Below are 24,063 nucleotides of genomic sequence, written 5' to 3'. Positions count from 1 at the left end.
CTCCGTGTAACATGGGACGAGAGACAAACTAAATAATCAAATTAAACTTCACATTTTTCTTTTTTTCAAAGATGGATTGTGTCATTTTAGGTTGTTTTTATCACACTAATGGAAGTTCAAGTGTTAATGGTATTAAAGGGATAGTTCACCCAAAAATGAAAATGTGATCCCCAGTGCATCCAACATGTAGGTGTCTTTTGTTCCTTCAGTAGAACACAAATGAAGATGTTTAACTGTGTGCCAGTCATATAATCATGCGAATCAATTACAAATCTATGAGACCAAAAAAAAAAAAAAAAAAAAAAAAAATGCTGCTCTCATAGAATTGTTACCTATCCACATGCATCATATGACTGTCACACAGAAACGGTTGGAGTTAAACATTTTAATTTGTGTTGACTGAAGAAACAAACACACCTTACATGTTAGATGCACTAGTGGTAAACAGATAAACATCAAAATTTTCATTTTTGGGTGAACTATCCCTTTAAATACATTTGGTTTTAGTTTAGTTTGGTTTTAGATTCTAATGTGATGATTGAGCTGAGGTTGACAGCTTCTCTGCGGCACCAACAGACATTTTGGGCGATTTTTGGGACGATATTGGAACTTTAACTTTCATTTCTACATTTACACAATGAGTTGTTCTGCTGTAAACTGTGCTAACCGATTCTGATTGAGTGTGGGCAGGGCTTTGATACCACAGACTCAGGGAAAAGGAACTTTGGCAAATTTTCTAGGATGGTGCTCTCAATATTGTGAGAAACCATTCTTCCAGTAACGTTAATAGAATATCCTGTCATGAAGGTAAGAGGATCACACAGCAGATGCGGAGAAACAATGCAAGTTTTAATTCAAAACCGGGCTTGCCAGAGAGTTCAATACAATACAAATAAAGTCATTAAAGCAACTCAGGGTAGTTGTAGTAGAACAAAGTCTAAACTCAGGTCTCGGCTAGTAGACAGCGCAACCGCAGTCAGCCCGGGGGTAACGAGGGAGGTGAGAGAAGACTCCGTGAGACAGGGAATGAGAGCGGGCAGGCCCTTCCTAGGGAGAGGTAGCGGCGAGTGGCGCTTCTCCGGCTCAGATGAGTTCCCCTAACATAAATCAGCCTCCAACACGACAGGACTAAGACAGAGACACAAGGTAAACGAACGTTCTTACAAGCAGGAAAAATGCAAATTGGTGGTGGTGTGTGTGTGTGTGTGTGTGGGGGGGGGGGGGGGTAGAGACCTTAATGAGAGGAAAAAGGCATCAGGTGAGAGAGAACAAGCGACAGCTAATCGCCAAAGAGAAACAGCTGAGGGGAATAATGACCAAATGAGAGGGTGTGTGCGTCAATAAGGAAAATGACAACGAAGAGAGAGAGGGAGAAACAGGATTGGGACATATCCATTCAAAGTCTTTAATAACATTCTCAAACTGTTAACATTATTTATGCAGTCTTTATTGAAAGTGTTTTTTTCTTTTCTTTCCTGTAACATTTTAGTTGAACATTTTTTAAACATTAAAAAAAATGGACGTTTTGAATGGCCAATAACTTACGGCCAATAGGAGGTAACTTAAACTGCAATTCCTCGACTGGCCATACGACAGGCTCCAGAAGGGAGCAGGATCTCGTTGAGCCCAATGTTAAAACTCGGCAGAAAAAAAAAAAACATATTTACAGCCTGCTAAAACATGTTTTATAACTCAGTCGTTTACATTATATAAAGCCTTAAAGTTCTGCATAATTAAGAGCGTGGTCACTTTGAGTTACAGGAGAATAGCCATTTATCCGCTGTCTGTTAGTCATATCGTCACCTAAGCTCCGCCCACATCCGGCCTCTTTGCCCATTTTCTGTTATCCGGACGTGACACACGGTGACGCGTTGCCAAGATGGCAACACCCAGCTCGTCTCTACTTTATGCTTCAGAACGGCTCATTGGAATCCTATGTTTGACGTCATGGACACTACGTCCATATTTATTTACATTGTTTAAATAGCAAATACACTCACGCCCATTTATTCGCCCATGGGTATGCTGGTCAGAAAACAAGTTGGGTTCATGAGCGTTGTTGGACCATTGCTATTTTGAGGTAATATAAATCGACTGCTCCGTTGACCAGCAGCATTTTTTTTTGTGTTATTTAAAGTTAGTAAAATGTCCTTAGAACACATTGTGTCAACTGGGATGCTACTCTCAGCCATTGATACTTCCTTTTTCCAGTCTGTTTTTGAGTTTGTTTGAACGGCATCTTTAGTCAGGTGGTCTCTTCCTGTCTTCCTTTTGCCACAGGTCAAAATGCTGGCTGTGCGAGACATCCATTGAAAATACGGATATGTAGTCTCTTCTAGTGGAGTTTTCAAAAAGAAATGCTGAAGCTGTGGTATTGTCCATCTATGAAATTGGAGTAAAAAAAATAACAGAACCTATAAGCGGAACTTGGTGGGTAATACCTCCTGTCAGATTATCATTTTAAGGCTATGAATGAGATATTTGACTGATCCTTAATAGCTGCTCGCTATGCCGCATGAGAATCAACAGCAGACTGTTGATGTTTCACATTAAGCCAGAACAGCAGAGGATCACGCAAGTCCAGGTGGCCTATAATTTGCCATTACAAGGTATTTTGTGACATGCAAAGTATTTGGTTTGAATAACAGCTGTTATCTGTATAGGAAATCTAATATCATGCTCCACATCAATCAGTACTCCTTTACCATATGGCACATCATATGGTGCATTAAATAATAAAAGCATATAGATGTATAAGCTGATTGCATCAGGAATGGTCGTTATAAAAAAAAAAAGAAGAAGAAGAAAAGAAAAAAAAAATCAATTGCTGCTGAGCTAAGCATAGTGCTTTATTGCAGTTCAAGCTTTTATTCAAGCCATGGATTCAAGCCATATGTTGTGGTAATGGGTAATGGTAAAATTACCCCATGATTTACTCACCCTTAAGCCATCCTAGGTGTATATAACTTTCTTTTTTTCAGACGAATACAATCAGAGTTATATTAAAAAAATGTCCTGGCTCTTCCAAGCATTATAATGGCAATAGGAGCCCAAAATTTGAAGCACCAAAAAGGTGTATCCATCCATTATAAAAGTAATCCACAGGGCTCCGAGGGATTAATAAAGGCCTTCTAAAATGAATCGATGGAGTTTTGTAAGACAAATATTCATATTTAACATGTTATAAAGAAGTGTTATGGCAGTCCGCCGGGAACTCGCCGGGAAAGAATTAAATATGGATAAGTTATCTTTCACAAACACATTGCTTTATGAGATATGGGAAATGTATGAATGATATATTTCTTATTATCAATGATAATTTTCTAGCCCTTTAAGTAAAATTCTTAAAATTATACATTTAAATTGTTTGATCAGTAAAACAGTATAAAAATAATTTAAAAAAGAATACTATTTATAATTATATAATAATAATAATAATAATAATAATAATAATAATAATAATAATAATAATAATAATAATAATTATTATTATTATTATTATTATTATTTAAAATGTAATTTAGTTATGTGATGGCAAAGCTGACTTTCCAGCAGCCATTACTCCATTCCTCAATTTCACATGATTCTTCAGAAATCATTCTAATATGCTAATTTGCTGCTCAATAAAAAAAAAAATATTTATCGCAACAGTTCTCTGCTTAATATTTTTGTGTAAACTGTGAAGCATTTTCTTTGTAAGATTATTTAAAAAAATGATTTTTAAAAACATAAATTGTATTAATCTAAAAGTCTTTACTTGTACTTAGTATTGTAATACATCCAAAACTTTTGAACAGCAGTGAAAAAGTGTATGTGTGTGTATATATATATATATATATATATATATATATATATATATATATATATATATATATATATATATATATATATATATATATATATATATATATATATACATAAAAATTGAACACCCATATAGTGCAAATCTGCTTGCTGCAGAGTCTCTGGTTACCAACGCTGGACTCTTCAGTGGGTTTGTGATGGAGTGGCAGAAGACAACCTTGTCTTACCTTGTCTAACTGTCAGCCTGGAAAAGATACCGTCTGACAGGCTGAATCGAAAGAGATCACTGAATTGATGAAGGTTCACTGGCACCATAAGAGAGAAAAGTGTGAATCAATTATGCAGGCTTCTGCGTGTCATGAGGAGAGAAGGATGACTAGAGACGAGGAGGAAAAAATCGAGTGTGATCTCTTATTGCAAATGCGGATAATAGTGGGGCTAGCTTGCACTAAAGGTCAATTGAGATACCTGAGTCAATACGGATACACAGAGTCTGACCAACATTAAGTACCCTCAGCTAAGGATAGATAATGTTTTGCATTGTAGAGAAAAACGGACTTCTGTTTTCTGTGTGGGTGTGAAAGAATCTCTGAATAGGGAAGTTAATCAATTAAACATTTCATAACGGAAAGAGGGGGGGGAAACTGCTCAACAGCTTGCTTGGCTCTCAATAAGATGAGAAGAACAGTAAGTGATTATCTGTGAGAGGACCACCACTGCATGCGCATTATCACCATGTCTGAGAGAAAGTGACTCAGCAAGCACAGGAAGTTCTTATAATGCATCTGTTCATAGACAGGCTGCTTATTATCCCTTTTAGGAATACAGGGGAAAGGAGTTTATTACACACATTTTTTTTTTATTTCATGTAAAATACCATGGTACTGTAACCATAGGGTAAAAGTGATAATTATATGGTCTTAATTTTGTTTCCCAGGTAACTGAAACGAGGACTGGCCCTCTCGGCTGCAGTAACTATGACAACCTTGATTCTGTCAGTTCTGTGCTGGTTCAGAGTCCCGAGAACAAAGTCAATTTGCAAGGTATAAAAATGTGCTCAAATCTAGTATGCCAAGTTGTGCTATTGTGATGGACATCATTTCTATTTATTTTTATGTGAAACACAAAAGGCTCTTTTCCAAAATTTGCGCCCTTCAAATTCTTGCTCTTGACAAGACAAATCATAATCTAAGATACCTGATTTTGCTCATAAATAATTTTTGACATGTGTGCATATATCAGGCAGTGAGGCAGCTCACTAGGTTTTGAAACCACGTCAAAATCTTTGTAATGGCAGAATTTTTGGCATGTGCCACATTTCAGGCACCCTGGCACATCAAAAGTTTTAGATCTGTAAGATTTATTAAGGTTTAAAATAAAATAAGTAAGTTAATATAAGAATAAGTATTTTCTGCTTACAAAGGCTGCATTCATTTGACCAAATGATATTGTGATATAATTTTACATTTTAAAATAGCTGTTTTCTATTTGAATGCATTTTAAAATGTAAGTTTTCCCTTTGATCAAAGCTGAATTTTTTGGCATCATTTCTCCAGTCTCGGGTGTCACATGGTCCTTCAGAAATCATTCTAATATGCTGAACATTTCTTATTATTATCAATGTTGAAAACAGTTGTGTACACTTTTTTTATCCCATTATTTGATGAATAGAACGTTCAAAAGAACAGCATTTATCTGAAATTAATACTGAAAGCTTTTTTATGATCGAACAGTATTGTTCAAAAGTTTGGGGGCAGTACAATTTTCTGGGAGAGAAATGAATACTTTTATTCAGAAAAGATGCATTAACGTAATCAAAAGTGCCAGTAAAGACATTTGTAATGTAACAAAAGCTTTCTATTTCAGATAAATGCTGTTCTTCTGAAATTTCTATTCATCAAATAATTGTTTTCAACATTGATAATAATACAGAAATGTTTAATGAGCAGCAAATCAGCATATTAGAATGAATTCTGAAGGATCATGTGACTCTAAAGACTAGAGTAATGATGCTGAAATTCAGCGTTGGCAATGCAGGAATAAATTACGTTTTAAAATATATTCAAATAGAAAACAGTTATTTTAAATAGCAAAACTAGTTCAAAATATTACAGTTTTTGCTGTATTTTGGATCAAATCAATGCAGCCTTGGTGAGCAGAACTTTTGAACGGTAGTGTACGTATGTGACCATACTTTAACAATATCATAATCTTTCTTTTTTCTGTATCTGAAGGCTTGCAGGTCATTTTGCCAGATTATCTCAGAGACACTTTCGTCCAAGCAGCTCTTAGTTACATTGCCTGCAATGGAGAGGGAACATTTGTCTGCCGAGACAATGATTGCTGGTGCAAGTGTGACCCCAAGTTCCCAGAGTGCAACTGCCCCTACATGGATATTCAGGCCATGGAGGACAGCCTTTTGCGGATCTCTGAATCTTGGGCTCTTACCTACAAGGAGTTTGAAGATTCAGGTGAGAGATTAAATTTGTTATGTTTCAGTTGAATACTTGTACCTTTTATTCTGTTTCATTTGTCCTTAGGAACGTCTCAGCATCTCAGTTTTTAAATGTTCTAAAAACATTTTTTTTTCTTGGTTATACGAACATTAACATTACATTTTATCCTTTTGCAGACATTATGGCAACGTTACTTTTAAACGTTCTCTGAGCATTCGGAAACTAGTAGTAACATTTAACCCTTAAATGCATTAACGTTTTGCCAATCATTGTTACCTATTCTTTAGAGATGTAGATCTATATATCTTGGAAGGGTTTAGTTTGAGCAGGCGTGTCCTCGTCAGAGCTCATCGCCCAGTACATTCAAGCATCTGGCTTATGTTTGTCAACTCAAACATCTTCTCAAAATCAATATTTTGAACGCTCTTCTTCATCAGACCCACCATCAAGTGACAGTAATTTTTGATTACGTTCAGTACTTGCTCTGCAGTAAATCACTGAGCCATTTCAAGTTTTGCTGTACGTCACTTCATCATTGTGCCACTTTGTGGAATAAAGTTGAATTACACTTTTTCAGTCATTAAAGTTTCAATTATTGTGGTAATGAAAAAAAAATGCTTACAATGTTACCAGAATCAGACTAGGCATGTTTGACATATTTGTATAGTCTAAAACAACAAAGATTTACTTACAAAGAACTTACAATTTTAATTTGTGATAAAATGTAAAACTTTAGAAGTTAAATTAGTTAAAACAGGTTTATAGAGTTCAGCCTTTTTGCAGCTATATGCATCCATTGGATACTTTATTTGCCATATAGTGGCTACTGATATTTTTTATATATTTAATTTTTGTACCAACATAGGTCCACCGGATTTCACAAAAATCACATAGATCACATCACATAGAAAAATCACACACACACATATATATATATATATATATATATATATATATATATATATATATATATATATATATATATATATATATATATATATATATATATATATATATATATATATATATATATATATATATATATATATACATAAAAAATATGCTACTTTTAGTGGTAAATAAATTCAAAAATACATAAAGAAAACTGCATAAATTGATATTTTTTATATGATTAAACTAATTGATATTCCCAAAAGTGTCCACGAAGGACCAAAGCAGGGCTGTAATATGGAGGTATTTTGAGGACTAAGCTGGTCAGGGGCCCCTAGGCTGCTCTTTGTGTAAGGCTCCCCTTAATCATCATGCGTTACTGGAAAATTGTATTTAGTCCCATACATGGCCCATATGCAAATATGGTGAACTGGCATACACACAAACATTGAGACAGCCAATACTACAGAGTTTCCTCAACATTCTTTCAAGTGGTGGGCCACCACAGTGTGAGAATTACCACCAAACCACATAGGTAAATGAGAAATTGAACAAAACACAAATACAAACGAGCCCAGTGGTCCACCCAGTGATTAGAAGGAACCCTTTCATTAAAAGAGATTGTGGAAAGATATTACCCTCTGCCACCACAGCAACAAAACAATTATAAAGGAAATAAGTAACTATAAACAGCAAAGCAACTGAATTCCCTGCATTCACAGTTCAACTGCAAGCTGGTTTAGCTTTATAAACCAACAGGTAGACTACAGCATCTGCTTCAGTGCAGAACATCCTGTTTTACCGAGGCAAAATCACAACACCATTACTGAGACACAAACCACTGTGCAATACACTAAACTGTGTTAGAATTGTAACTTATATCAAACAGAATGGTAACTTAAGGAACGGTTACAGTTGTGTTTCCACTTGAGCCTTGTACAGCACGATTACAAACCATTATTGGCCTGGAATTCTTAGGTACTAGCTATTCTGGGCCAAGTACTAGCTTAGGTACTATCTTAGGAATTCTAGCTAACCGTGCCGGTAGAATGCGTGTAGTGAACTCAACTGGCTACCAGTTTCCCTGTAGCTGGCTAAGCGTACTATTTGCACGATGTAAATGCAGATTAATAATAAAATTTTAAAAAATACCTTGATCGCCTTCCATAATGTGAAATAGCATAAAATAAATAGAATCAAGTCTTAAAAAGCCGTTGCTAGCTGGCAGTCCGAGGACCTGCTGTGGATGAAGATTCAGCAGCCTTAAAGTATCCAGTCAATTTAGGGATTTTTTTTTTCCTGTGTATCTCAGTTAAGTTGTGTTTTACCTTTGTATTTTCCGTTTTTGTGCTCCACTATCGTACTCTCTTTTGGACATTTTGCCGCTATATGCTATCTTGCCCTTCTAGGATTAGCAGTGACGTAAATGAAAATTATTGACTTGACCAGCAGCTGATTGGACAGATGTGACCTAAGTCACATCTATCCAAATCACCTGCTTATTTGTTATGGGCCAATGTGGGTCTTTTTTTTTGTTAAAATAATGAAACAATAAATAGTCTGGCCAATCCGGGGCCCCTTCACACGTGGGTCCCCTAGGATATAACTGAATGCCTGTTTTCCCATTAACACATTAGCATAGGCTGTAGCTATGCTAATGTGTTAATGGGAAAACAGGCATTCTTTTATAATTATATATATATTTTTCTTGTTATATTTTTTATAATGAATTGATTGAGGGATACCAAGAAGGTTGATGTCTAACTATGGTGGGTAATGAATAATGTCCCAGAGGTATGCATTTATGGGTAAAAAAAAGAAAAAAAAAAGAAACAAAGATGAGCACCCAGATTTTTGGGAAAATAAATTAATAAATATTGTTTTTGTGCCAATGTTTTGGGAACATTATTATAGTTATATTATAGATGACTGATGGATGACTTAGACTGAACTTTCTATTAACATTAATAAAATATTTTTTGTTCATAATTTTGAGAGAACCAAAACATTAGTCAAAGTTCTGAGAACATGTTAGCACCATCGACTGCACAGTCTTTGTTTTAAAATTAAAGCAATGCATTTCAGCTGAGATCTTACAATATCCCAAATGTTTCCAACTATTTGTAAATTGTGTAAAAATTGCTATTTTAACCAAGTTAAACTGAGGCAGTCACTTGACAATTGTGTCATATATGCGTTACCCTCAGTTTCCGTTTACAGAAATGCTTTACTCTTAGCAGTGTGAACAAGTGTCTGATCATTTTAAACACACTTAAATGTATCTAATGTGATCAACAGAGCTGCGTTCCCTTATACTCATGACTGGAAAAGCAGTAATGGTGCGGGCAACTGCGTCCTGAATAATAAAAGTCCTGTTCCAAAAATCGCTCCATTGGCCTTGGTCAGCTACACAACACTCTGTCCTGGTCTGCTTCATACTACAGTAACGTTAATAACCACATCCATGAACATGAATTTTGCCAGAGTCAAATCCTGATTCTTTTCCACCGGCTGTGAGGTGAAGACCAGATGTCCCAAGATTTTAAGCTCAAACTTGGCATCATCAAACTATGCCTTTGTTTTGAATAGGCGCCGCGAATGAAAAAAATGACATAGTGCAGCTTTAATTGTAGCATATTAGTGTATTTTGAAATTGTATTATTTATTTATATAACTATTTAATTTACTCCTGTTCAATAATCGCTGATGATTATTGCACTTAACTAATCATTTCTATAAAGTGTAATTTCTTTGTAATTTTTCCACTCTGATCTATAGGCCAGATATGAACCACATAAACATGAACAACTTTTAGTGAATCCTGACATTCCCCATACAATGCCCTTCAGAGACCGTGTTGTATTAGAAAAAAAAAAGGATCCTGCTCAACATATTGCCTTACAGTATGTTGAGTAGGATTAATCACCCATAAAATGCTTTATTGCCGGTCCAGCATCTTTCATCAAGCATATGAATGAGAGCACTTAGCATAATGTTTAGGTGCTGTATTACTGCCTGTCGAGGTCACCCCACAGTGACCATTAATGCTTGAGCAAAATTAAAATGCATGGATTTTTTCTTCGACGCTGTCATCTTTTTTTTCCCGACTTCCCAAAATATCCCTGAGTTCAATTGCTTTCAAAGTTTATGTTATTAGAGCTATCAGGAAGTGCCAGGTATACATATTTTCTCAGGTATCGTAAATCTGTCCTTCTGTTAGACATCAAAGGCATTCAGCGTTCTGCCCCATCAGCTCAAATGAAATGCTTTGAAGGAACTGCTTAAAAAAATGTCTTTTCAGTGAAACGATTCCTTCTTATTGTCAAGCCGAGTGAAGCACAAAGGCAGCGCATCCAGGCATTTACCCATTGTTCAGTCAAGTTTACATGACAACACTCCTAAATCTGAAAGAACATACTCTTTCTTCAACAGATGAGTTCAAAACATTTCTGATGAGGCTGCCGCAGAATTTCTTCCTCAACTCCTCAATGATCCAGCATTTGTGGTCACTGGATGGTGTGTTTCAGCGGCGCTATGAGCAGCTGGAAAGCAGCATGAAAAATCTCTTCAGGCGAGCCCAGCGAGTGGTTTACAAGCTCTTCAGCCTCAGCAAGAGGTGCCAAAAGCAGCCTCACATCAACTTACCGCGTGAAAGGTGAACACAACAAACTCATTATCTCCTCATTGTTGTGATGATAAATACACTGATACTTAATTCCGGAATGGAATAATGTCCCCATTTACTGTATCAAGAGAGGAAATGTCACATAGTGTTTATCATCATTATTACTTGTGTTTTTGAGTGGCCCGCATTTCAGACTCCATGGTTTGCAGAGGAGAATGTTTGTCAGCGTGCTTCAGAGTGAAAAGGAGCACAAGTGTTCCTGTCTCCAGGGAGACAACTTTGTGTTTACCCACAATCAATAAGACTAGAGTTAGCATAGTGGTTCTCAACTGGTTTTGCTTCAGGGCCTACAATGGATACTTCACACCAACATAGTCTAAACAACATGCAAGTGATCTACAACAAATGTAGTCAAGATCGTATTTTCTTTTATACTGTGTAGTTTTGTTTTGTTCTGGTGTGGAAGTTTGAGGGCAGCCTGTCTGTGTTGGCATCTGCCTAATTTGTCTTTTGATGCACAGTCTCTGACATCAACAAAAGATATAGGAAGTGTTTTTCCACTCTTTTAAAATATTTACCAACTTAAAGTGATAGTTCAGCCAAAAATGAAAATGTGATGTTTATCTGCTTACCCCCAGGGCATCCAAGATGTAGGTGTGTCTGTTTCTTCAGTAGAACACAAATGAAGATTTTTAACTCCAACCGTTGCTCGTATAATGCATGTCAATGGGTTTTTTTCTAGGAGAGAGAGAAAAGAAATATGTACTATGAGAGAGAAAGAAAAAAAAAAACACAGACATACGAATCCATATTAAACACAGAGGTAATTTGTGTCATTTGACCTCACATGCTTGAAGTGATGGCGCGGTCGCAGCTTTTATACATAGTGTTGTATTTGAGGTAAACAATTATATAAATACTGTTCGGTATCGTTTTGTGTCTTACGACATCAGTGTGTCACCACAAACTGCAGGGTTTAATATGGATTCGTATGTCTATGTGTTTTTTTTACTCTCATAGTGACTCTCATAGAAAAACAACCTTGACATGCATTATACAAGCAATGGCTAAAGTTTAAAAAAAAAATCTTCATTTGTGTTCTACTGAAGAAGCAAAGACACCTACATCTTGGATGTTCTGGGGGTAAACAGATAAACATCATATTTTCATTTTTGGGTGAACTATACTTTTAATTATTGTGCTATCCTAACTATACACAATTATATTTAAAAGAATGTTTAAGGGATAGTTTACCCTTAAATGAAAAGGAGTTAATCATTTACTGACCCTGGTGTTCTAATGCCGTATGCCCTTCTTTATTTTATGGTCCACAAAATATTTTTTTTTTCTCATTTGCTTGTTACGTTCTTATTAATGTTGATTTCTCACAACGTGTGTGCTTTTTCTGGGTGACAAAGAGCAAACGTCTCGGTTACGTATGTAACCCTCGTTCCCTGAGGAGGGAACGGAGACGTAACGTCAGTGACTGACGAATGGGGCTTTCGCCTAGAAGCCAATCATCTTCGAGATCTTAGAAAACGCCCAATGGCAGTGCCAATGCCATGGGCATGTGAAATTTGCATGCGTAACTCTGCCTACCCACCTGGGTATATAAGGAAGTAGCTGGCATGAATCGCATTATGTTACCTGCTGAGGAGCCAAGACTGAACTCTCGGCCGTTCCAGCGGTACAGCGGAAGTGGCAGCGGGACGTTACGTCTCCGTTCCCTCCTCAGGGAACGAGGGTTACATACGTAACCGAGACGTTCCCTTTCGTTCAGTCACTCCGACGTAACGTCAGTGACTGACGAATGGGGGTCCCAATACAATAACGCCACTCGGCTGTCTTCCAGTGCCCTGCGCAAGCGTGAGAACCCTGATGCAAGTAGAACGGTCAAAGGCCTCTACTTAACGCAGGAATACCAAGGTACACTGGGAGGCATATTCCAGGAGGAGATATGCGCCAAGATGCCTACCCGTAGGGAGGACTTAGGGATACACGTATGACCCCGGGGGGCTGCATACGGAAGATCACTGGGGTACCAGCCGAAGGTGGATTTTTAACCCCAGGAGGTGGCAAGGTTGCCAAGGGAATACACCCGCTCAGGGAGGCTTACGGTGGAATACACATGTGGGGGTTGCCGGAGGGGAACCATGCACATGGGGCACCTGGCCGGACACGAGTGTCTGGGCTAAGGGCAGACTTACTGGCGTCGGCGTCGTCAGTGCTGGAGGAGCTCAGGGCTCTCGGGGAACTCACCTGAGAAGAATATCGCACGTATCCAGTCCGTGGAGTGGAATGGCGAGCAAGCGAAGACACCTGAGCCAATCCATTACCGGCCACTTGTAGAGGCGAGTACATAGTCGGATACAGGCTCCACTCGGAGGTTATAAAACCTGGCGAATGTGTTTGGTGTCGCCCAGCCTGCAGCTCTGCAGATGTCTGTCAGCGGAGCGCCATGTGCTAAAGCCCAAGAGGAGGCCACACTCCGGTGGAATGAGCCCTGACCCCAAGGGGACATGGGCGTCCCTGCTGCTGGTAAGCCAAAACAATGGTGTCCACTATCCAGTGAGACAGCCTTTGCTTTGAGAGAGCCTTCCCTTTCAGCTTCCCACCATAACAGACAAAGAGCTGGTCTGAGGTCCTGAAACACTGCGTCCTGTCTACGTAAGCGCGAAGGGCGCGTACTGGACAGAGCAATGCCAAGGCTGGGTCTGCCTCCTCCAAAGGCAGCGCTTGCAGGTTCACCACCTGGTCTCTGAACGGAGTGGTGGGAACCTTGGGCACATATCCAGGCCGGGGTCTCAGGATCACGTGAGAGTCGGCCGGCCCGAATTCCAGGCACGCTTCGTCAACCGAAAATGCCTGCAGGTCCCCTACCCTCTTGATGGAGGCCAGTGCGGTCAGGAGCGCTGTCTTCATAGACAAGAACTTAACATCTACTGACCGCAAGGCTCAAATGGGGCCCTCTGCAGAGCACTTAGAACTACTGAGAGGTCCCAAGAGGGTACGAGAGGAGCACGAGGAGGATGTAGTCTCCTCGCACCCCTCAGGAACCTGATGACCAGGTCGTGCTTACTTACCGTTTTCCCGTCCAGGAGGTCATGGTAGGCGGCGATAGCGGCCACATAAACCTTCAGGGTGGATGGAGACAGCCTTCGATCCAACCCTTCCTGGAGGAAAGATAGCACAGACCCGATCGGGCATTTCCCGGGGGTCTTCTTGGCGAGAAGAGCACCAATTGACGAAGAGGTCCCACTTCAACGCATAGGCCTGTCTCGTGGACTCGGCCCGAGCGGAAGTGATGGTAGCCACCACCGGAGGTGGTAGGGTACTCAAACCTGCCGCGTCCCGTCCAGGAGCCACACGTGGAGGCTCCAAAGATCGGGACGCGGGTGCCACAGGGTGCCCCGTCTCTGAGAGAGTAGGGTCTCAGAGGGATTGGCCAGGGAGGGGCTGTCGCAAGGAGCACTAGTTCTGGGAACCAGGTCCGGCCGTGCCAGAACGGGGCGACCAAGATGACCTGCTCCTTGTCCTCCCTGACCTTGCACAGAAGACGTGCAAGAAGGCTCACTGGGGGAAACGCATACTTGCGTAGGCCCCGCGGCCAGCTGTGCGCCAGTGCATCCGTGCCGAGCGTGCCCTCGGTCAGGGAATAGTACAGGCTGCAGTGGGATGAGTCGTGGGAGGCAAACAGATCTACCTGTGCGTCCCCGAACTGACCCCAAATCAGCTGGACCGACTGGGGATGGAGTCTCCACTCCCCAGGGATTGGCTGGACCCGTGAGAGCTCGTCGGCTGCACGGTTCAGGATCCCCGGGATATGGACAGCACGAAGGGACCTCAGGCGCTTCTGACTCCATAAAACGAGATGGCGGGCGAGTTGAGACATGCGGCGGGAGCGTAGACCGCCCTGGTGGTTGATGTACGCTACTACGGCCGTGTTGTCCGATCTGACTAGTACGTGTTGGCCCTTCAGCAACGCCCGGAAGCGGTGCAGGGCGAACCGTACTGCCAGCAACTCGAGGCAATTGATATGCAGGCGGCTCTGGCTCTCTGACCAAGAACCGGCGGCTGCATGTCCATTGCACATGGCACCCCAACCCGTGGTGGACGCATCTGTTGATACAACAACATGCCGGGAAACTCGTTCTAAGGGCACTCCTGCCCGTAGAAAGCTGAGGTTCGACCACTGGGTGAGTGTCTGTCTGCAGGCCTGAGTCACTGGGACCCGGAGCGTGCCAGACCGCCATGCCCATCTCGGGACTCGATCGCGAAGCCAGTGCTGAAGCGGTCTCATATGAAGCAATCCGAGCGGCGTCACCGCGGCTGCAGATGCCATATGTTCCAGGAGCCTCTGAAATAGTTTCAGTGGAACCGCACTCTTGCTCTCTATCTGCCTGAGGCAAGTCAGCAGTGACTGCGCGCGCAAGCCGGTAAGCTGTGCGCACATGGCGACCGAGTCGGATCTCCATACCGAGAAAAGAGATCCTCTGCACGGGGCAGAGTTTGCTCTTCTCCCAGTTGACCCGAAGGCCCAAACGAGCTAAGTGGTGGAGAACCAGGTCTCTGTGTTCGCACACCCGGTCCCGAGAGTGGCCCAGTATGAGCCAGTCGTCGAGATGGTTCAGGATGCGAACCCCTTGTTGCCTGAGTGGCGCAAGGGCTGCCTCGACAATCTTCGTGAAGACGCGAGGGGACAGAGCTAGCCCGAATGGTAGTACGGCATACTGATATGCCCGCCCTTGAACGCAAACCGTAGGAACGGTCTGTGTCGCGGAAGGATGGACACATGGAAGTACGCGTCCTTCAGGTCGATCGCTGCAAACCAATCGCATGGACGAACGCATTCGAAAAGGCGTTTCGCAGTCAACCTCCTGAACGGAAGCCTGTACAGAGATCGGTTCAGGACGCGAAGGTCCAGGATCGGTCGTAACCCACCGGATTTCTTCGGTACAATGAAGTAAGGGCTGTAGAAGCCGGACTTCATCTCGGCTGGAGGGACGAGCTCGACCGCACCCTTCGCCAGTAGGGTCGCGATCTCCGCACGCATGACTGGGGCATTGGACCCCACCATGGTGTACCGGACACCCCGGAACGGGGAGGAGCTCGCGCGAACTGAATCGCGTAGCCGAGCCGGATGGTCCGTGCGACCCAGCGGGACAGTCCCGGCAGCTGTAGCCACGCTCCCAGGGAGTGTACCAACGGGGTCACGCGGAGCACCGGCGTACCCTCGGTGGGGCAGCGAGGCAGCGTTACCGGCCCGGACTCGGGTGGCGTAGCGGCCCGGTGTCGGGGCGGCGGTAACAGCTGCGCCCTGACAGAGGAGACCAGGGAAGGACTCGCGTTCCACTGGGGTCTGCTCTGAGAGGGGGCTGGCGACAGAGAGGGACGAGAGCGGCGTGGCCCGGGGGCGGCGCACACTGCCGTCACCGGTCTCTGGGTGCTCAGGGATGGGTTAATCAGTTCCTTCTTGCAAAGGTTGCTGCTGACCCGTGGGCAAGCAGCTGGACAAAGGATTCTCCCCCGGCCCTCCACCGGGGGAAGGGGCGGACCTGCCACCGTCCCATGAAAGAACTGCCCACCCCAGAGCTGTCCGCTTCCGGAGCGCCGCTGGCCTTATTTTCAGCAGGCTGCGGGGCTGGCGCGGACTGGGACGGCTTCCTGCAGCGCGCCCTGTGGCATGGCCATGGTGAAGGCCGCTGCTGTGGCCACGCGGGAGGGGGTCGCAGGAAGTCGCCCTGGCGGCGAGGAGGCTGAGGCAACTGTGCCGGCGGCGTTTAGGTGCAGCAGCGGGCCGCCGGGGCAGATGGCCTCAGTCTGCCTCTGGGGACAGCCAAGAACTGTTGGGCGCAGTCCCTGACCGTGCCGCCGATAAGGCCGGCCTGGGATATGGGCGAGCTGAGGAGGCGGGCTCACTCAGCCATCCCACATCGACCAAGTAAGGCCAGTTGTCTTTCCCGGACCACAGCTGTGGACATCTCCTGACCCAGGGGGCGTGTGGTCACCTATGCCGCGCTGGGCGGGATCGGTGGCGGCACGCCTTTCTCGAGGCAGTGTTACCGGCCCGGACTCGGGTGGCATAGCGGCCCGGTGTCGAGGCACTGGTAACGACTGCACCCTGACAGAGGAGACCAGGGAAGGACTTGCGTTCCACTGGGGTCTGCTCTGCGAGGGGGCTCGTAAGCCCTGGATCAGCTCTGTCCTCGTGCATACGCATCGGGGCGGCAGCTTACCCCATAGCACTGCTGGACTACGCCACCGAAGTAGACGAGCCAGCAGGCTTGGGAGGGCGCTTAGGATAGCCTCACCGCGTCAAGTCAAAGCACTCAGTGGACACCGTAGTGCGCAACAGAGCACCTGACTGAGGGGGAGGGACCCCAGTGTACCCTTAGGCCGCGACCCCTCGAGGGCAGAGAAGGCGGAGGAGGCCACCAAACGGTCGCGGGAAGACCCGGAGATCTCCCGGACCGCGTGCACTCCTCATGCATCTCGGGAGCGAAATGGCATTGGGGGCGGGGCCCGCAGCTGTCGGGTGCCACCCCCAAAAACCAATCGCCCAACCGCGAGCACTCGTGACAAGGTGGAGGTTCACACCAGCCCGAGGCTCGCGGCTGCCCGAGATAACATGGCTGTCAACTCTAGGTCAGATTCTACAGTGCTACCACACCCGGAGGCGGAGCATAGCCGAATCGTCATCCCCAAAGGACTCTAGCCCACCTTGAGATGCGGCAATCGACCTCTCGCCGCTATCTGGAGTATGAACGAAACGAACGGGGCGTCAGCAGACGGTCCCGCTGCTTCAGTCCAACACTCACTGGAAGCGATGTGCAAGAGGGCGGGAGTGGCCCGAGGAATGATCGTCGGGGTTCTTAATACCACAGCACCGCCCTCAGGTCACCCTGGCCACCAGCCAAAGTACCACCTCTCTCGGAGATGGTAGATCGGGGTGTGGCAGAGGGGACTCTCTCTCTTACAGAGATCATTGAGTCTCGACCACAACATCGCGATGGTCATGTTCCCACAGAGGGAACACAGCACATCCACAAACACTGTCCAAACGTGCTGGGCCCAAACACGTCGAGCAGTGAATGCGTCCCAAAGACAGCAACAGATATCGACCGCGCCCGGAAGTGCGCGGGCAACCCGTCTTGAAAAAGACGTGCCACACGCAAGCTCTTTTTGTGAGAGGAAGCTCTGCAGAGTGCCGAAGCGCCCAGGGAAAACACACACAGCTGTTGCAGATCACTGCACAGATCAGCAGGCAGGCAATGTGAGATCGCTGGAACGCGCCGTTACACCAACACCCTGGAGAACCGCTCGTCTCAAAGACTGAAGAGAGGACTTCAGAATTCAGGCTTGCCGGAGTGAAGAGATGCTCTTGGCTCCGAAGCAGAAACATAATGCGATTCATGCCAGCTACTTCCTTATATACCCAGGTGGGTAGGCGGAGTTACGCATGCAAATTTCGCATGCCCATGGCATTGGCACTGCCATTGGGCGCTTTCTAAGATCTCGAAGATGATTGGCTTCTAGGCGAAACCCCCATTCGTCAGTCACTGACGTTACGTCGGAGTGACTGAACGAAAGGGAACTGCAGTGCTAATAAAGTCTCACGAACATGCATGTATAATATGGCAAGGGCCAGAATTTTTGTTAAATAAAATATTAGGTTTATTTTTCACGAAGCTCTGCCATATACCCCCGGAATAATTGGAATATGTGGCATGTTTTGCATGGGATAACTCTATGATTCTTTTGCGTCTTTAAAAAAAAAGGGGGTTGATGCTGGTTGCGATTCACTAATAGTCCCTAAAAGAAAGACGGGACAACACCAGGTTGAGTAAATTAATTACTTAGTTTTCAATTTAGGGTGATTAAAAAATAAATAAATAACTTTTATAATATGACATCTGTTTTTACTGAACAAAAGTCCAAAAAGAAAACAATAGTACGGTATACCGAATACATAAAAGTAAAGCCACTCTTGTTACAGAGAATTATTTCTGATACATAACATAGATGGGGTTTCACATCAGATGGGTAAATTAAGAGTTACAAATATGTAATGCAGTATAAAAACTAGTATATAATTATCAAATTCCCAAGTGATCTAATACTGTCTTCCATATTTTCCAAAATATATCTAGCTAGTCATTATTAATAAATGGTAACTTCTCAATATTAATAATGCTCACAAGCTCACTCAGCAGCACATTGAATGTTGGAACGATATCCAGTTTTTCTCTACCTCTGATAGAGAACAAATCTCTTTGCAAGAACAAAAAAATAAAGAAATACACTGTTTTTCAAATTTACGAAAGAAGGTACAGAAATCACCCCCCAAAAATGGCAATCATTGGATCTAACAATCTCTTTTTTATACACTTTTGAAAGTCGAAAATATCAGTCCAGTACTTGTGAAGGTTGCAACATGTCCACAGTGAATGGAAAAGTGTACCCTCCGCTACCTTGCATTTATAATATACCGTTGATACTTTAGGGAAAATCTTATGCAATTTAGGTTTACACATGTATAATCTATGTAAAGATTTTAATCAGATTAAGTTGTGTATTAATCAAAAAATCATGCAAGTTCTGTATGCATTCCTCCCATAGTGCATCCTCAATAGTGAAACCTAAATCCTCCACCAATGCTTTCCTAATTGTACGTGTGTCACTATCAGGGTGATTTTATTCCAATCACACAGTTTTCTGTGATTAATCACAAATTGCGCCTAACCGTAAAATGCACAAATACATCATATTTAATACCAAAATTAATCAATTAAATAATTTTAGCGTTATTTCATCATTTGTCAAAATTGACCTGCGACCCATTTTTGGAACCCACCATTCTAGAACCTGCGGTTTAAATCAGTCTTCTTAGAAGTATCATGAACTGACTTTTTTTTTTATACTGTTGTCTGAGGTCAACTAATGACATTTGTGTGTTTTTTACATTCAGAAACATCATAACTAATAAGTAATAGGCTATTTTCTACACTGGTTTTGAGGCTCTCCCCTGAACTGGGTTTTTATGGTCATGCCACACTGGAGACTTAGAAGTAAACCCCCATGGCTAGGATTGGATAAGATTTGCATATTTAATGAGCTTCAGCTTCCCTGTCAGTTCATATGTGGGAGGGATTGTTTTGAAAGTGGCAACCAGAATGATTATCTCGGCCACAGGGCTCATAAACGTCTTTATCAAACAAACACAATAAATTATTCATCATCCACCTGCGATTTATTGGCATATTTATTTATTTATTTATTTATTTTTATTAGCTCACCCGATCTGTGAATATAAAGTGCGAGCTGTGCGCTGACACACACACACACACACACACACACACACACACACACACACACACACACACACACACACGTGCATGTACCCAGATCAAGAAATGAATATTATTTCACTATTTGACATTAACCACCTGCCGACGGACTTACGTTTTGGTAGCTTGCCTGGAAAACACAGCCCCAGGACCTTATGTTTTACTCACATAAGTTGGTTGTGTCTGCAAATCCAGCACCTGAGACTTGTTTACAAACAATTCCACAGTGAAGTGAAGCGAACATGCATACCACACATTCCTAATATTAGGATCTGAAGGAAGCTTATGCAGTGACTGTGTTCTTCCACACTATCTTGCTATCTTCGACATGTGTATTGCTGCTGGCTAGCACAATCTGTACACCTCCATGAGGCGGTGGGCAGGGCTAAAGTATTACAGGTGCTTATTATTCTGTAGAGGCACGTTTCATCGCGCAATGATGTATAGATGCGCACATGCTCGTTTTCTGGGCCTGGTATCTAAAAGCTTTTCTTTGACTAACAAGTAAGTTTTCAGCTCTGAAACTTACAGGATATTCTTATATTACCATGACCTTTTCTATATCAAAAGCTCAATGGAAAGTTGATTTCTTAGTTCTTCGCCGCTTTAATGTTTAGACTTTTAAATTCCTTTGGTATAAGAACATAAAAAATTAAATCAATTATGAGATGCTAATTAACATTTTTGCCATATTGGCCACTTTATTCAAAGGAACAATATATGCCTGTACTTTCTTTGTACCTACCAAAACTGACTTTTTGTGAAACAGAATTCTGTTTGTGCTATTTTTAATCTTGTCATCTTCTGCTGTCTCCGGTTTTGGATACATGACAATTGAATCTCAACAATCAGTGTTTAGGCAGACTAACTGATATTTATCTTATCTTTCCTAAAATATAGGCCACATTCGTATTGGCTGAACTACTTCCAGTCTTTACTATACTGCTCCGAGAACAACCAGCTCGGCTCCTTCTCAGAAGAGCTGCACACCTGCATTTGTGCATATGACCACAGTTCCTGCCAGGTTCCTACACCATGCTCTGTGGGCGAAGGTGCCGCTTGCGCCGCTTGTGCTAGCGACAACCACACTCGCTGCGGCAGCTGTAACGTCGGCTACATGTTAAGTCAAGGGTCCTGTCGACCAATGGTGGCAGATTCCACAGAGAACTACCTGGGCTTTGAGACTGATCTTCAAGATCTGGAGCTACGCTACCTCCTACAGAGAGCCGATCGGCGCTTGGAGGTCCACGCTATCTTCATCAGCAATGACATGCGGCTGAATAGCTGGTTCGATCCTTCGTGGAGAAAAAGGATGCTGCTTACACTAAAGAGTAACAAATACAAATCCAACCTAGTCCATATGCTCTTAGGCATATCCCTGCAAATTTGCCTTACTAAAAACAGCACTCTGGAACCTGCGCTCACTCTCTTCATCAATCCCTTCGGAGGGAGCCACTCAGAGAGCTGGTTAATTCCTGTGAACGAGAACAATTTTCCAGACTGGAAGTCTGCTAAGCTGGATCTTCCGTTAGAGTGCTTTAACTGGACCTTGTCTTTGGGCAACAAGTGGAAGACCTTCTTTGAGACGATCCATATTTATCTGAGGAGCCGCATTAAAACTCCAGGTGCCGGGGTCAATGAGAGCATTTACCTTGAGCCTTTGGAAATGGCCGACCCTACTAGAAATCTGGGGTATATGAAGATCAACAGCATTCAAGTGTTCGGTTACAGTATGCATTTCGACCCGGAAGCAATCCGGGACTTGATCCTGCAGCTGGACTACCCGTACACGCAGGGCTCGCAGGACTCGGCCTTGCTCCAGCTTCTGGAGATCCGAGACCGGGTCAACCGACTCTCTCCACCGGGCCAGCAACCTCTGGACCTGTTCGCTTGCTTATTACGCCACCGTCTCAAACTGACAGCTAATGAGGTGGTCCGCATTCATGCCTCTCTCCAGTCCTTTAATTCCCGTCTCCCTAATTCTCTGGATTATGAGACGACTAAACTCTGTAGCTAACAGCTAAAGCATCATAGAAGACAGCAATAGAAAATCTGTAAAAATGCAGAGTAGACTGTTAAAGTCAAAGCTGCAATGACTTTCAGTGCTAGAGACACTTTTAAACACTGACTTTTTTTTTTTTTGCGATTTAACGTTCACTAGTAGATCACCTTGCTCAAAAGAACAGACTCATTTTTATTGTATAGTACACTGAGATCAAAGAGGAGGTTTGAAAAATATATGGAGTGTTTGTTTGTAATTTTTATATGTTTCTTTTTCTTTCTTTTGCTTCAGTGACAGTGCACTTTCCTTGTTTCCTTGGAAAGAATACAGTGATGTCAGTCAGTTTTGTAGATAACTTGTTATTAAATCATCATGGTTGTAATGGAGTAATGGTTGCATTATTTATCAGCATATTTTTTATTGCTATGTGATAGTTTAGTTTATTGGAAAATTAAACATTTTATATTTGCAATTGAGTGCACTTATAATGAAGAATTCAATACACTGAACATGATTTACATCTTTGATAAAATAATAATGAAACAGATTTATTAACATTATCATGCTTGTTAGGTTCATGTTCATTCTTTTTACTCAAATTTCATTGGAAGACAGAGTGTAGTTTTCTTTTACTATAAATGTTACAGCTTTTTTAAAAAATCATTATAGAAACAAAGTCCTGTACATTAGCAGTACATATAAGAATGATTTCCTCATTTGTTTATGCTGATGTTACATGTCCGCTCTATATGTGATCAATCTGAAACACACTGCCACAATTCATCATTTATAAGTTGGCCTGTAGAATATTTTAAACAAAAAAAGTTCAACAAAAGACTGGCGATTGCTTCTGAAATCAAATACTCACCTACTATATAGTATGCAAAAAATAGCACGGCATAAAAGGCAGTAGGCGAAAAATACCTGTATGCACTGCTTCCGCCAAGATTATGGATTGCGCATTCAATGGACATGAGGCTTTGGGAGAGGAGCAGTAAAGCAACGTAACTGACACTGGTAGGTCATGCGACACCAACAACATGGAAGTTTGTCTGAAATTAATTCATACTACCCATATTCATACTATATATAACATACTTTTTAACAGTCACAAATTTAAATTACAGACAGTATGCAATTTCAGATGTGACGAAGGCAGGCTATTGGAATATTTGTTGTTGTTGTTTTTTTTAGTTAGGGTAATTTTTAAGGCATGGAGGATGGTTTAAAATATAAAGGGGTCTGTGAATATAATATTTCTAAAATTTGAATGGAGCCGCATACAGTATATGCAATTTTTGGGTCTGTATGGTTTTATTCATATTCTGGATTGAACTAAACCTTGTTTATTTTCACAATATTTCATATATTATTACAAATGAGCCTTATATTGGAATGTAACAGTGATGCCAAAATGGGTCAAAGATTGTGAAATTTGTGTGCCTTTGTGAATACACATTATACAGTTTAGCTTTACATATTTTGAGGATCTCAGTATATAATACACCAAATTTTTATTTTATTTTTTGCTGTTCACACTTGTCAGAAATGAAAATTATTGTTTTTTTCCCCGGCTATTTCTCACTTTTTCTTGCATTACAGTACATTTATTTAGACTGTTTGAATGCTAATTATTTCGAATCAACACATGATGACAGATTATGTTAATGTGAAAAAAAGAAGAAGTGTCAATCGCCTCTTCATAATCTGTGTTTGCACCTTTTACCTAGAATTAGCACAAATAAAATGAGCCTTACCTAACTCACTTAGCTATATCATTTTTTAAGGTCATGTATTCTTTTGCAAATGTTTCAAGATGCACAGAAAAACTAAATATAAATTGCAGACAAAGGAAAGTTTTCTGTGAGATTTGCACTGTTTGCATAACATACAGGTAAAATGATTGCTCGCCAAAGGAAATTGTGTGCTGTTTGTAAG

General features: G+C 42.3%; 1 protein-coding gene across 1 annotated transcript in view; it reads left to right on the top strand.

The window, feature by feature from the left end:
• The window catches only part of brinp3a.2 (bone morphogenetic protein/retinoic acid inducible neural-specific 3a, tandem duplicate 2), a 64,545-nt gene extending 42,286 nt beyond the window's left edge, over nucleotides 1-22,259 (top strand). The window contains exons 5-8 of the mRNA XM_067459907.1: nucleotides 4,742-4,847; nucleotides 6,039-6,275; nucleotides 10,584-10,806; nucleotides 21,024-22,259. Of these exons, the coding sequence (XP_067316008.1) occupies nucleotides 4,742-4,847; nucleotides 6,039-6,275; nucleotides 10,584-10,806; nucleotides 21,024-22,140 (1,683 nt within the window). The 3' untranslated portion in view covers nucleotides 22,141-22,259. The remainder of the gene's footprint in view (nucleotides 1-4,741; nucleotides 4,848-6,038; nucleotides 6,276-10,583; nucleotides 10,807-21,023) is intronic.
• Nucleotides 22,260-24,063: the final 1,804 nt, after the last annotated feature.

Source organism: Pseudorasbora parva, chromosome 12 (genome assembly GCF_024679245.1).
Source record: "Pseudorasbora parva isolate DD20220531a chromosome 12, ASM2467924v1, whole genome shotgun sequence".
Taxonomy (NCBI): domain Eukaryota; kingdom Metazoa; phylum Chordata; class Actinopteri; order Cypriniformes; family Gobionidae; genus Pseudorasbora; species Pseudorasbora parva.
This window is presented reverse-complemented; position numbering and strand designations above follow the sequence as displayed.